Source organism: Teleopsis dalmanni, chromosome 2 (genome assembly GCF_002237135.1).
Source record: "Teleopsis dalmanni isolate 2A chromosome 2, ASM223713v2, whole genome shotgun sequence".
In the NCBI taxonomy this organism is placed as follows: domain Eukaryota; kingdom Metazoa; phylum Arthropoda; class Insecta; order Diptera; family Diopsidae; genus Teleopsis; species Teleopsis dalmanni.
In genome coordinates, this window is record NC_051847.1 from 203515368 (window position 1) to 203531714 (window position 16347).

At 29.2% G+C, this 16347-nt stretch overlaps 2 protein-coding genes across 2 annotated transcripts; one reads left to right on the forward strand and one right to left on the reverse strand.

The window, feature by feature from the left end:
* The first annotated feature begins 1075 nt into the window (after positions 1-1075).
* On the forward strand, positions 1076-10525 carry LOC119678383 (oxidoreductase-like domain-containing protein 1). The gene is made up of 3 exons (XM_038090183.1): positions 1076-1268; positions 8764-8879; positions 10224-10525. The coding sequence occupies exons 2-3, from the start codon at positions 8766-8768 to the stop codon at positions 10446-10448; spliced, it is 339 nt and encodes a 112-aa protein (XP_037946111.1). The 5' UTR covers positions 1076-1268; positions 8764-8765; the 3' UTR covers positions 10449-10525.
* LOC119678382 (homeobox protein rough-like) lies at positions 3094-13295 on the reverse strand. Its single transcript, XM_038090182.1, has 4 exons — positions 12859-13295; positions 12642-12781; positions 5371-5605; positions 3094-3508 (listed from the first exon to the last, which is right to left on the reverse strand). The coding sequence occupies exons 1-4, from the start codon at positions 13146-13148 to the stop codon at positions 3151-3153; spliced, it is 1023 nt and encodes a 340-aa protein (XP_037946110.1). The 5' UTR covers positions 13149-13295; the 3' UTR covers positions 3094-3150.
* Positions 13296-16347: the final 3052 nt, after the last annotated feature.

Consider the following 16347-nt stretch of genomic DNA (forward strand, 5'->3'; position numbering starts at 1 on the left):
AGATTTGTTTGTCAAACTTTGTTGTGACCGTGTACGAGTTCGAGTAAATTGAGGTAAAGTAAATTGGAATTCCCTAGAGATTTTTTGCACTGCACTTATGTAAATATTTATGTATTTATTTATTGCATTTATTTATTATTTTTGGATAAAAGTTTTCAAATTTATTTATTCATTTATTAAACATCTTATAAAATTATCGCAATGGTAACCCCTAATTTATCTAATTTATCCTACTCGAAATTCTGGTAAATACTAACATTGTTGCCATATCGACATAATTTACTATTTCCCTTAATTTACTCGAACTCGCACACGGCCGAAATAGCAACATTTGAAGTGTTGACAAATGTCATGTATGCACAGATGTCATAATATTATAATTTTTAGTGACACTGTGATTTATTGTTGTTTTTTATGATAAAACATGACAGTTACAAATATAGTTCATATAAAAAGTTAATTTATGTTGTTAATTATCACATATCTAATTAGTTCTACATGTTATGAATATGTGGTAACATTGAACAAAAAACCAAATATTCGACATCTCGCGCTATTCCATTGCTTGCTTACTACTACTTTCATTTTTACCTAGGTATGAAATGGTGGAGAGGACTCGTAAATATTCTTTAATTTTAGAATTGTACGGAAGTAAAATTTTATGTAGATAAAATATTGAAATAATTGAAAAATCAAATCGATAAACAATGTTTCCCTTGTACACTATACAAAGTACCATAGTTATGATAGTCTATTTATAAAAGACAAATTATTACATTTCGCATATTTTAATTTAATTTTAATTAAATTTATGAATGTGGGACCTTCCACTTGATTACTGGAATGGGGTTTCAGCTTCTAATTTGAATCATTCTACCATTCTAAAATGGTACACGGTGATTCTTGGATGCCGTCTAAGAAAATAAATAAATGACAATTAATATTTCTATATACCTTACAAATAACATATATGCTTTAAAAATTTTTTATTGCCAACCCTGTACAATATTTTTGTGAATTGTTCTTTTTATTTTACTCGCAGATTGCTTTGAGTGTAAATCATATTGTAGTAAATATGTATTAACAATATTATTTATCAAAATAATTTCTAAAAATTGTTTATTTTATATGTTTCAAAATATAATTATCACCGCAAGATTAATAATGTTTGTTTACGTAAAAAACAGCTGATTTCGTTGAAAATGTGGTAGTACTTAATGTAGTGCCAAAAACCACGAAGTTGGATTCTGCAGCAAAAACCGCCAAAAGTGAGTTTTTTATAAAATCAAAAAAAATATTTACTTTAAAATAAAGGAAAATAATATATTAACCTAATAAAACAGTTGCAAGTACATTATAAAATAGATAATTATTTTGTTAATGTAGCATAGTGAATTATTATGTAAAGTTGTGCACCAAAATATTTGTAGAAACAGATGATTGGATGTTCACAATATATATTTTTGATGTTTGTTTTTTTTTAAGTTTGCATACTTCTAGGAGCGAAATAAAATCAAAATTTTAAATTTTAATATCAATTGAACCTACATTTCTTTCGTTATGTTTTTCTTATATATATATATATATATATATTTTTTTTTTCATGTTAATAGTGCATTTATTAAAGCGAAGGACCTAGAAAAATTTGAATAAAGGAATCATCGCCATAAATATGTTTAAATATGCAACTGGTTATCGCTGCAGAAACCTTTTCGACATATTATTAAAGCAAATTCTGCAATGTCTTTTCTATTTTTGCATTCCAGTATTACATATCCAAATAAATTTTATTCGTTTTGTCCGAAAGAAATATATCAGTGCAAAATAATAAACAGTTTTCTATGAATATTTTGTGTAGGAGGTGGGTGTTAAAGTGGGAGGAATATCATGACATTTTTTGGACCTTACAATACAAGTTTTTAGTCCATCTGGTAAGGTTCTGGCAAGTTAATTTTGCACAAAATACATTTAAAAGAAAACCTATATCAATATTTCTACTGGTTCAGAAAATATCGAATTTTGATCGTCTAATTTTAATTTTGGAACATTGGAGAGATATAAGTATTTCTAGCCAAAATTTGTCAGTTTTGGGATATGTTCGCCCGCAATATATAAAAAAATTGTTTATCAGTCTGAACCGCACTTAAGCCTCAAAAAGCGAGTGTGAAGCGTAGGTGTGAACACCACTTAAGTTATAGGCGTTATATGATATAATAGAGAATATAGGTGTTAGGTAGCTAATATAAATGATAGATAAAATTGGTTCCATGTGACTTAGTTATTATGTAATGTGTAATATTTATAATTAATTATTTAATTTATTTATATATTTCTTAAATTGAAGAATTCAAATTTAGAATATATTTTTTAAGTTTTTAAGATTTTTAAAAAAAATCAAGGTCTGTTCCACGAGCTACTCGTAGTAACTTTGAGTAACATTGTGTATACATAAGTGCGCTTCGCCAGCAAATTTTTGAGTAAATGAGAGCATCTGAGAAAGCGTAACATCCCTGAATTTTAAAATCATACACATTTGTGTTGATCACCACGGTTGCCACTTGAAAATTTTTTCCTGTACCAAAATTGGTTTAAAAAGGAACCATTTCTGTAAAAAAAGGTCCAAAATTTTTTTGGACCTTTTTGTTTTCTCGCACTGGTGTTCTCGCCAGATTTTACACAAAGCTGTACCATGAAAATCTGTGTAAAGAGCGTAATTTGGTACTTCATTTGTGTTACGTATAGATCTATTATATTGCGGAAAAAGTTTTATATTATTATTATATTACACATAATAAAATAAACTATTTAAGTTTGTGCTGATATAACTATCAGTACTTCTACTCGGAGACATTTTTGTCCATAGTGATGTCCACAAAGTTACCTGGGAGAAGCCAGTTACAATTATCGTTGTAATCTTCCCAATTATTTAAAATGCTCCAATTATCTTTTTAAAAAATATTTAATTTTGAAATTTATTTTATAATTTAAATTTAGCACATCTTAAACTAATGCTTAATTTTTAAATAAATTGTTATACAAAAATATATTTAAAATTAAAATAAATAAATTAAAAAACTACAATTCTAGGTTTTTTTTTAATTTAAAGCTCAATAAAGTAAATGTAATAAAGCGCCTCATTCAAATTAATTGCTAACACGAATTTATCAGCGAGTTTAGATTGCCCACACCACCAGCGCCAGCGCCATTCGTCGCATGTTTGTAAAAACTATTAATGTCAGAATAATTAACATCAGTGCGTTCATTATTTATGGTCAGAGACGGGGTTTGAGGTTGTGTGATAGTATTGTTGTTCGTTTGATTTGCGTTAGTGATATCCTGCGAACTTATGCGTCCTGTATGCAGCGCCGGAGTGCCTGTCACTGCTCTTTGCTGATGTTGTTGTTGATAGAAATTTTGATGGAAATTCGTTATCATTGCTGGGTTATGATGGTAGCCAGTTCCATGCCCTATTAAAGTTGTCATAAAACCATTGGCCACGACAAAATTTCTAAAAATATAAATAAAAATTATTGCTTTGTTTTTTGTGTTTAATTGTAGGCTGTGATGTACTTAAATGTCGTAAAATTAATTTCGTGCTAATTTTATTATGAATATTAATTTTAAACTTGACACATTTTACTTCCGTTCATTATAAGCATAAAGTTAGGGGTAATTTTATGTGTATGTTCGTACTTGGATGTTAAAAAATATATATACTTTATATCATCTGATTATATATTAATCAGGCATATATTCTTCAAAATATATTAAATGATATATGTATTTGATATAAGAATTTACTACTGAGTTCAACTTTACAGAAAACAAAGTTTGTCAGAGTCAGAGACAAAAATTTCAGGCCCTTTTTAAAACTAGTATATATCGATTCTTAGCTTAGATTTCGTGGAGTCGAACACTTTTGCGGTTTACTCCACAAATGTGCAGCAGATGTGCCATATGGTTGGTCTAAAGTGTAAAGGATTCAGTCTAATAGACTCAAACTTATACATTTAGTAAGATTTATAATTAGCGTTAGATCTTTTTCAATGTATTTGTGAATCATTTTTAATAATTATGAACAGAACGTGGAAGAAGTAATGTTAATGTCAGATAATAAGAATGGGCGACTTTAAATCTTTTTTAGTTGTGGTCAGTAATAGTTAAGCAAAATTTTATTTAATTAATTCTAGCTCAGACAAATCTTTATGAAAGGAAATCCACAAACTCAGCTGATAACTATATTATTTCTATCGTAAATGAATCTCTAAAAATGTTGGTATCTTATTATAGGATTGTTAGTTCTCTCTTTTCACGGATAGTCTGCTCACTAGTGTTAATAAGTGGCATCGAGCTATAAATTAGTCTGCTCTCTAGGTCATATTTAAATAAAATTATATGAAAAAAAATCGATATGCCTATGGAATTAATTAAATTTTAATATAAACGTCTAAATTTAGTTTTCATTTATGTGTTAAAACCTTCTGTATAGTTTATTTTTACCCACCGAAGAAGCAAAGAGAATTCATAGAAAGGAAATCAATTGTACTTATAAAGTCTATTCCACAAGCTACACATAGTAGAAGTCAAGTAAATCAAGTGTAGTACAAACTGAGAGCGTAACACAAATAAAATGCCAAATTACCCCCTTTACACAGATTTTCATGGAACAGCTTTGTGTAAAATCTGGTGGGAACACCAGTGCCGCGTCAACACAAATTTTACTTGAAATAATAGGTCTGTTCCACGAGCTATTCGTAGGAACTTTGTGTAACCCTGTGGATACACAAGTGCGTGAGTTGAATTGTCCATAAATATATATCTTTGTTCAACAGTTGTACGTTGTCACTATATCAACTTTTCAGAAAACTATTAAGTAAAGCAGTTGATTCGTTGATTTGACCATTAATATACACCTTTTTTCAATAAGATAAGGTTGAGGTTGGTGAACAAGTTAGTAGATTCTATGTGAAACAAGTTAGGATTACTTATCACATGAATGCTCATTATTTAGATGTGCTATCGGGTAGTAGGGAGATATGGAAGTGGTTACTTCTTATTTGTCGTAAGTGAGGAAGTAGCCAACAAAAAACTTTTTAACCTTACTAGGCAGGAATAATGTCTAAGATTTGAGTAGGGATCAGCTTAGATCTGAAAGATTTTAAAAGGCTTCAACTTCCTTTTATTTTCAGTAAATAGAATTTTTCAGAGAAGTATTTTAGATTCTAAATTTAATTTCCTCGCTAAATTATAAAATTTTCCAACATAAATTTATTTTCTATTCTTCCATCCAAAAAAATTTACTAAAGGTTTTTATAAATTGCACAAATAAGTAAAGGAAATTGTAATTAACAAAAGGAAGGACCCAGTTACCTGTATTGTTGATCAATTTGTGCTTTCTCAATGCGTTTATCCTTGGCGCGTCTATTCTGAAACCAAATTTTAATTTGTGTTTCTGTAAGACGTAAAGTTTCGGCCAATTCAAATCTTCTGCTGCGTGAAATGTATTCATTTCGATGAAATTCCACCTCAAGACGCAACGTCTGCTCTGTGCTAAAAGTTGTGCGTTGACGACGTTGTCTTCCATCCTTGCGTCGACGACGTGCCACTGCAAAATACCAAAAAAAAAATAAATAAATAATTTGTTATTAATCTCTTTTTTATTGTTATATATAAATGATAAGTGTGGGCATATGTTGATGAACATGAAATTAACGAGATTTCCTCAAACCACCCCGAAACTATAAACAACAATAAACCGCACAAAAAACGCCCACACTGACTTCTTCCTCAAATGTCCGAACGCACGCATCAACCAACATCCACAATGGAGATGTTAAAGTGAAATTAATCTTACATTAACGAGATATTATGACACAATCGAATTGTGCCTGCTCCGAAATGAGTTATTGTGTCTAACAATACATTTGAGAGTAACTCAACTATGAATTCTGATTATAATTGCGTGACAACTACAAAACGCCATGTAAATAAATAATTAAGTCCTTCAGTGCAAGCGAGTAGTTTCTTCCCATTCGCTGCTTTTCGTCTCGTGCATTTTTAAATTTTTTTGGATTGTTTTCTCGGATGCGCTAGCTATGTTGATCCGGGAATTCGTGAACAATGAAAACAGCTGCAATGGGAGAAGCTATTGTTTGGTATGCACTTGTGTGTTTGGGCTGAGAGTGAATGTGTACATAATGTTTGCCGACTGGCGGTACTTTAACGCTACGCCACAAGCATCATTATCCGTCATTTAAATGCTATTAAAATTTTTTGTAGTGTAGTTTTGAAATCTATTTTAAGTCTTTGATTGAGGCTATAAAGTGTTAAGTAGACATACACACGATTGTAAAAAGGGGCAGCTACATATAATAACGATAGTATGTAGTTGTTTAACTATTGACTATAGACTTAGATTGTTAGTGCTTTAATTAAGAAGAAGCATTGATAAAGATTCGGAATTGAACTTTGATGAACTGTTTTCGTTAGTCTAAGATGCATTTGGTCTTATAAGCTGTAAGTGTTATGAAGTAGTTACTTTTAATTTTTTTAGAAATTAAAAGTATATTAAAAGTATATAATATATATTATTCTCTAATATATATTCCAGATTTAAGATACTTATAGTAACGCTGGTTTTAGTTTGGGAAACTTTATTTCAAAGCCTTCTTATGACAATTTCAGATTTCCATTTATTTTGTTTAATAGTCTTCATAGTCTTGAAAATTATTTCAACGTGAACTACAATTTATTAAATTCATAGAAATCGGTACAGGTAGACTTAACCTAAATTCATGCGGTTTTATAAACCAGTGTTATGAGTTTGGCAAAAACTTATCCAAAGGTTAGGTAATACCGGACCACTTTGCCTTCATAACAAAGGATCAGACCCAGACAACTTATCAAGAGAAATGTGGTTTATACTGCTACTGTAAGGTTACTGGGTATAAGAATCTCGTAGAGAAATTGAATCTTCTATTTAAAAGTTGAAGAAGGTACTGAAATTTAGATGAAGCAAAGATAATTACACATTTTCTCTGTGACTGCCCAGTTTCAGCTAATAGACATATGTTGTTTTAAGGGAACTACTTTCTTGACAGTTTGTTGGACTGCTTATTAGTAAGAATAAAAAGTCTGTTAAACTACATTACCGACATTATCTGGATGAGTTTAGTTTGTCCAAAAGAGATTCTTGCTATAAATTTGGTATTAAAACGGCAAATAATTGCTAATAATATGAGGCGGTGGCATATCTATCGATCTACCAATGCAATCAACCAATCAATCTTAGAGTTAGTTACAGTCATAATACAGACCATTCTACGTTTTGTAGTTGCAGAAAATGCCCATGAATTAAGTTTTGTATTTAACTAACAGAACTTGGAACTGATAACCTAGGTTGCAATAAGTAAGCATCTTACTACTTTAAGATACATAAGTATTACTAGTTCTGTTTCGTGAGAGGTGATCAAGCCAGAGCTACCAAAGGTCTTAAAAAAAATTGATGATCCGTTTACATTACAGTAATAATGTTTGGGCGTAGTATTATCGATCCCTGAAGTAAGTGTAAAAATTGTAACTTTCTTGTTTAAATGCTTGATGTCTACAGCGAGTTAATAGTTTGTGGAGATGGCGAGTATTCTCAAATAAATATAGTTATTATGGGTCTGTTGCGTTATTAATGTTGTTGAGAAAATAATAATTATACAATAATAATTTTTTATGAGTAGCCAAATTCTTCTCTGAAGTCTTTGTTTAATATGAATATAAATGTTTTAAATTATTAATCAAATTTTTGACTAATTTGATCTATATAGTTCGAATATGGAGCTATTGTAATTGGCTTTTTCTTTTCCTTTATATTAATAATTGTGCTAAAAACTTGTTTCAGAACTATAGCTATTTTTCTTGTTTCTTTATTTAATTTAATTAGTTCTTTTTGTATTTTATTGGATTATATTTTATTTTTACTTCTTTTCCTATAATGAAAACAATACCTACAATGAATGTTATCGTTATCGTTATTGTTAAAAAATTATTAACCCTTTAACTCCAACTTCAATTTTCTCCTAAACTACAAATCAAGTTCTGACTAAACTGCGAGTAAACTTGGAATTTGATATGTCTATTTTTTGTTATCCGTTCCTTGCCTTTTGTATTCGTAAATTTTACAACAAATCCTGGCTGCCGTTTTTTTGGTTTCCTCCTTAAAGATCAATTACAATGTTAACTTTTTCTTAATGATTTCTTTAAATCCTTTTTTTCTAAACTTTGTAAAGCTTTACACTATTTTTTAGGCTCGTACTAAGCACTTGGCTAACTTGTTTCGCCACAAAATGTAAACGGACTAACCACATTCACCGACTTTAACGCTTGAGTAGACATTTTAATCTGAAGTTTTTTCCGCACCTTCAATATGTGCGCTTCCCCTTGCCAAAGTTTTTTTTTCTTTTAAATTTGATACCTTTTTTGTGATTTACAAAAAAAAAAAAATATAACAAAGTGTTTTGGTAAGATTATTATTTATATATAATAGAAAAAATATATCCACATTTTTTTTACTTCTCTACCGGAACTACAACTTTTTCCGTAAGATTTACAATTAAACTTTATTTTTTTTTTCATGGTAATATTTTTATAACAGAAACACCTGTGACATTTTTTTTTATTCAGGGTTAATGTGAATTTTAATACTTAATTGCTTACTAATAAAACACATCCTGATTAAAATATTTAAATTGATAATATTTTTTTTAATTTTAGACATGCATCCTGCTTTGCGTAGACCATCATACAATACCATTATTATGGTCAGACAAGGCATGGCTTTTACCAGGCATCTCAAACGCATCTATATGGATAAAGCGGATAATATTAAAGTACTAAAAATCTGCATTTACTTCTTTAAATCATTTATTCAATAATTCATGGTAGACATCCATATCAGCAGTTCATTAGGTTAATATATTTGATAGTGATAAAATCTAAAATCCTTTATTTTAAAGTTGGTGGCACAACTTTTCAAAACTCATCTGTTCGATGTGGAAATTATAGTTTTAACACCAGCACTTGACTTGCATTGATTGTTGTTGTTGTTTTTATTAACCATGTAGTTCAATGAAAGGAGAAAATTCAACGAAATGATGACCGATAACTGTACTGTCATTGTACTGTCTACATGAAGACCCTTCCAACCCACATTAGAAAAAGCCTACGTTTTTCACTGGGTTCCTTTGGTTCAGCGCGAATTTTCACTGACTAAATGTACAATCAATACGTAGAAAAGCATTTACATCAAACTGAAGAAAACGCTCCCCTAGGAGACGACAAATATCAAATAGACACATAGCTCCCTCTGAAATCACTTTGGAGGTGTTGAACGGTACTTGATCGCCAAAATTGACAAGTGGCTCAGGAACCTAAAGCGGGTTGTTCCTGGATACATTCTCTAGAAGTAGCCAGGTTCTCCTGACTGGATCCGGGTTGATTTCAATTTAAATTCTACCCATTAACAATCCAACCATTTTCCCTTTTTTCCTACCCCCAACCTTAAACCATTCCCATTCACTTTCTAACACACGCAGATTACAACAAACAACCAGTTGAGATAAAATGCGTCTATCCAAGATAGTACCTAAAAAGTAAAAACTCTGTTTGCAACAAACCTAAATTGCTTTTAGATAATTGTTAGTAGAGATGGGAACACCGTGTTGTACGTTACAACTGGTGATAACGATAACGAGGTGATAAAGCACACCATTAAATTTTTTTTTCGATTGGTAAATTTGGAGTAAATTTATTAATCGAGATTCACTTTTACTGCAATTTTATTTTCGTTTGGTAATTCTCGAGCGAAATGTATAACACTCGAGATTAATTTTTAACACTATCGATACTTTGCTAGAGTAGCACGATTATCATGAAGTAACAGCTGTTTTTTCTGACTTGATTTGATTCGATATATATATGTATAGAAAATAGAAATGCCTACTAACGCTAATACAAAAAAGTTAGATTACTCTAAAAATATATATATTGGGCAACAAAATTTTACAGATCGAGAGTTAATCCAGATTGGATCCAGCTAACGCAATTAGTAAGACCTTTCTTTACGGTATCATATTATTATTATCATCTATGATATTTTCATTATCTATATCATATGTATATGTTTATTTTATCTTTTTTTTTATAAATAATGTATTACATGTTTTTTCTTTCAGTTACCACCAGAGCCTACTACTTGTTGTATGTCGGGTTGTGCTAATTGTGTTTGGATTGAGTACGCGCAAACCATATCTAAAATATTAGATGGCAATAGTGAAAAAGTGAAGGAAATTGTATTAAGCAAAATTACAGATCCAAATTTAAAAATGTTTTTGACTCTTGAACTCAGAAATCTACAAACGCAAAATCCTAAAGCAACAGAGATGCCCAAACAGTCTTAGATTAATTCCCTTGTAATCAACCTGTTCTTAAACTTGCAATGATGATAGTGATAAATTATATATTTGTTTAAAATTTATAGTGTATATATTTTAGATTTTTAATTTTTAAATAAAAAATGATTTAAAATACTATCCGAACAATCATTTTTAATTTTAAGTACTACTTTTTTATGACTATGTGATTATGAATCAAACAACCTACATTGTAGTGTTTAGTACTATGCACCAACTCGAGTTTATGATGTTGTTGTTGCGATGATTTCAGGAAGGTCTTAAAGATATTGAAGAGGAAGCGAGGAGAAAACAGAATTTAATATCATTAAAAAAGAGATGAAAGAGAAGAGAATAGAATAGAAGAATTATCATTCCTTAGGTAATTCGTCTTATGTAAACGGATTTAAAACAGAAATGAGTATCAACTAAACTTCTTCTAAATCTAGTAAATTTCCAAAAGAAAAAGCATCAAGTATTGACGCCGAATAATTGCTTATGGATCGTCACAATATCGAAATGAAGGCTCCATCGTAACAATGGCAACTTTTTTCAAGACGTTCCAAACTATAAAAACGAATCAATACTATTCTAAGGTGTAGATCCTTTTAATAGTTTTGACTGGAGTAGAGTTTTGACTGGTTCTTCACAAATTTTATAATTACAAATAGGAAAATTTTCGTTCGTTATTAGGACAGTGGTTGTGAGTATTTGGAGATAAGAGCAGAAGATTAATTAAGGTGTTTGCCAGATTATGGACAATTATGTTATTATCTCTCAGATCTTTGTAGTGACATTTAGGAGATTAAAGAAGAGACTCCACTTTTGAGACTAAAATGTGGTCAAAATTTGTATATATATAAAAGAAATGAAAGAATAGTTCGGTGGAAGAATATTAAATATTTTATACTTGCTTATGAGTAATGCGTAGAGAGAAAGGGATTTAGGGGGAAATGAGTAATGCTGTAAAGAACTCATTTAGGAAACAATGTTCTAAAGTAATGTGGGTTTTAAAAGTTATAATTCTTGATTTTTATAGAGTTTTCTCTTAAACCTAATAAAAAAAATTGCGTAATATTTCTTTCCCTTCTTGGACATGTGTTGAAACTGACTGAGATCATACCAGCTGTTTCGGAAACGTTTATTGGTTTCTTTATCTGTTTGTAATTTTTGAATTGTAATTGTATATATAATATATATAACGTGATTCCTTATATTAACACACGAATCTATCAATTGTATCAATTGTTCTATTGATTGTAACTGCTGTATTATTAATTAGCACTAACGCATAAACCACAGCTATATAAATCAACTTAATCATTGCGAATTATTAAATTTCACTACTATATTTTATAGTTTCTGAACAACTTTTTTTGTGAAAAATAGATTTCTTGTCATAACATAAATGAAATGTAGTTTTTAATTTGAAAATTAATATAATTTCCAATAAAATAAAATCCTGTTAATATAGGTCTCACAGGACAAATAACCGATTGTTATATAGAAATAATAAAAAATAGTAAATTCCAAAAAAGGAAATACACTATAAATAAATAAAAAAAAGAAAAACAAAACATTATAGCAATCAGTTTGTATGCGATCACTACTTCGAATTAGATACGTAACCAGGGACAGGGCTTGCGAGCTGAAACCTCTCGTAATAAATCGAATTATATTTGTCACTACATTTGACAGTAGATTAAGCTATCTAAATTTATGATGTAAATGGAGATTGATTGATCAAGTAGTTATAATATGAAGGAATATAATATTTAATTGTATCTTTTATTTGATATGCAATTTTAAGAATATTGAAAGAAAAGAATCTTGAAAGACGTAAATTGAATCATTTTATCTCTGAAATTTATATGCTGGCGTATTTACATATTTCAACTATTATAAATGGTTCATAAATAATATTAGAGATATTATTTAATGACTTTAGAGGTATAGTGTGAATTGTCATAAGATTACTTCTGCGAGTTGTTAATAAACTTAATAACAGTTGCACTATTTAAGGTATTAGTTAAAAAATTGTACAATTACAATAAAAACCCTTCTGATAATATAGATGTTAACAATGCAGTTCTTCATTATCACTGCTCTCCCACATAATTATTTGATATATTCCTTTGAAATAACTCTATTTCCTTTTGGTTTAAGAAGTTAATTTGTTTTCTATATATTATGATAACTTACAGAAAGCTGTAAATCCTGCTGGAAAATGTGGATCATTTGTGTAACCAAAAGGTAGTCCAGTCATACCCGCCGTTCCCGCAAAATTATTTTTGTTAAAATCATGTTGTGGAAAATTTTCGTAGACTGCACAATTTGATATTCTAAAAAAATTAAAATAATAAAAACAATTTTTAAAATAAAAGTTTTCATTAAGATCACAAAAAATTATCACACACACCTCTCATCACTGATAGATATATCAGGCGATGATATACTACCGCCATCGCTTTGATATGTTGTATCACAGATACTTGAATTTCTATTTTCATCAAAAACCTTATCAGTTCTTTCTTGCTCGGATACATTATCTTGATTATGAGACGCACTCTCGGTTAAACCGTTTTTTTCACTACATTCGAGATGACCATAAAGTCGTTCAAAAAATTGACGCGGCGATGATGGACGATTTAAAGTTTTACCGTCGGTGGCGGTATCCCGCGCGGTCAGCGATTGATTCGTCGATAACATTTTAAACAATATCCGAGTCCGTTTATGTCCGTTTAGTTCCGTTTATCACTTGCGAATGAGATTAAATACTTTGAATATTCCTTAATACACTCAACTGTGCTTAGTCAGTTCATTCCGATTTTGTTCTTTATCCTTCACACTTTTCACTTCCGCATCGAATCACTTACAGCGCGTGTATAACAATCATCTTCCGTAAACAGAAACTTAAGAAATGCTTCTGATCCTTCCACTACGCCACGATGTATCCTTCGAGCAGTATTTGGAAGTGGTCAAGTTTGTGTGCAACGCATTGTTGTTGCTTTCGTTGTCGAAACTCTTGTTGCAAGTTACACCTACATTTGTGTTAACAGCAGCGTGCAGGGATGAGGTATGAGCTAATAATTGTTATTGAAAAAAGTCTTCAAATATTTGAAGTGTAAAAAAATATGATGAAGACATTTTTTTTTATTGCGTTATCGAAGGATATTCATCCCCTGCACCTGTTCGCATGAGATAACCTAATTGCTGATTGTAAAAGGATTTGTTTTTTATGAGGAATTATGACATTTAATAGGAAGAAAAAGCTTTGTGATTGGTTGATTATTTTACAGGACATTTTTACCCTTAAATAGATATTTGTATGCAGCAAACACTGTAAAAAATTGTAAAGGAGAAACGTTTAAATAGATGCCTGTGTGAAAAAAACACTGTAAAAAATTATGAAGAAAAAATGTAAGAAAATACTTTCATTAATTTTGTAGTAGTTAAGAAAGATATTTTTATACTCATTATATTTATATTTTAATTTAATTATAACATTGAAATAATATATACTATTATTTTGATAAATTTTTTTTAAATTATTTATAAATAAATAATATTTATATAAAATGTAAAGCCAGCTAGAAATTGCACAAAGCCAAGCTATGAGAAAACTTTTCGAGGTACCATAGTACATTTAGAGGAATGACATCCTCAGATTTCTCGGGGAGGTATGCAGATCTGAAGTCAATTATTGCTTAGTCTGATGAAGTGATAAACAATAATCCAGTCAAGGCGTAGAGTTAATAGAGGTTAATTAAACTCGCGCCAGTTAATAGAAAGTAAAAGTGCTATATATATATATATATATACATTTCGAAATATAATATTGACTTCCTATAATCTCTTCTCGTCTTCTGCATTGCTTATCTCCATACTTCGATATTTTCTTTCGAATTCGAGACCCGAAGTTTTTGATTTCGCGGAATAAAACATTTAATTATTTTGTAACAATTTAAATCTTAATTCAAAATTGAATTTCACTATATTAATGCAGCGAGAAACCAGTAGATGTAGATATTTATTCTACATATTATCAGTGATATTCCGACTCTCAGTGTGATACCTTTTGTAAATGAGTCTTTAGTATCGATTAATGAGTTCACAATATTTTTTTGAGAATATTCCCTGAAAGATGTGATAATGTTGATAATGAACTACAATATTATCTATACTTTACAATATTGATTTTGATTATTATATAGAATTCGCCTCAAACTTAAATCTCTCATTTATGTTTATTTGTATAAAAATATTATTGTGATCCTCCAGTAATAGTGTATAGATAATACCTGATCAGGTTAGACTTATAAAAATTAAAAAGTTCTAAAGAAAATAATTCAGTAATAAAAGTTATATTATATAACTCTACTTAAAAATTGAAGAAACTACGACATATAATTTTTTCTTTCCGTATTTTTTTCTTTCAGAGTTGTAAAAAAAAGCATTAAGTCTGGTTGAAAAAAAATTGGCATCACTTTTAAAATATGTTGAATGTCTTCAACTTAAATAAAAAAAAACAAAATGAATAATAGAAAAGCAATGGTAAGCAATTTTATCTTAAATATGCATTTAAATTAATTAATTTATTTATGTATTTGATTTCATTAGTGAATTAAATTATTATGTGATTTTAACGGATGCCTGGAATTTTGCAACATAATAACTGGAATTTTCCAATGAACATTCACAATATATTGATTTTTGAATTTGACTGCACTGAAACTTAAGACTTAAAATTTTTTGCGAGTAGAACCTAACTATGAAGATTTTAAGAGCATTTGTTGTTGCTTCACATATTTTCTTTCGTGAATTGAGAGTATTTTTTTGCTACTCTAATAAAACCTATAAAAATGTTTGTGGTCTTTATTTTTTATATTTTTGTATAATTTTTCAATTAATTCAATTTATTTATTCAAATAGTATTTAGTAAAAACCAATAAATTAGCTTGGTAATTAAGTCCTCTAGTTTCACATAAATATCGCAGCGTCAACTTTTTTTGCAGTGTACATACTCTGCTATTAAAATTGTGTATTTAATAACGTTCTTCTATTGGCTATACATCATTCCTTGTTCTGGTATGAGGGTTAGTTTTGTTTTTAATAATTGCGAATATAAGAGTACTTACATTCGTATAACTCTGTAAGCTTTTCAAAATATTAGTAATATATGTAAATTTCCAGTCTACCAACTTAAGTCAATGCAGAACATGGGAATTTACTACAATAGAAAAATTGTGCAATAGTAAGAAAAAGTACTACTTATTATTAGAAAAAAGTTTTGAATAAGTGTGGAATCAATTTAATAAATTATTGGCTAAAAAAATAATATTAGAATTTTATAATACTTTCAATAATTTCAATGACTTGTTTAATGAAGTTATTCGAGTTTTAATTGATTTTTTGTTAGACTTTTGATTGATCCATCAATATAAATAATCTCAAGATTCTTAATATTTTATATAAGGTTTAATTTATGTTCAATATTTTAACGAGTTCGATTTCTAGTATTTGCAGTCTCAAAAATTAAAAATTATTTACGAATAATTAAATACAAAAATTATTTCCAAGACCACTGATGATGGGCAATAATCGAAACAGGTGTATTGTCAGCCAAAGATTCATTTAATATTAGATGAATTTTTGTTGTTGTAGTTCTCATTTTAATTTCACATTTATTTAAAATAACACTTTTAATAGACTGCCTTAAAACTGAGGTGATTCTGTAATAACTCTCAATATTTTTAAAAATGTTTATTTTAATATTATTAAGTTTAATTCGTACAAGATTTCTTTATTAAAATCATTAAGTGACCATATCAATACTATTCCCACTCACAGCAGTCTGAATGTGAACACTTTTACTATTGGTTGAGAAATATAATAAAAGGTTTGTGTA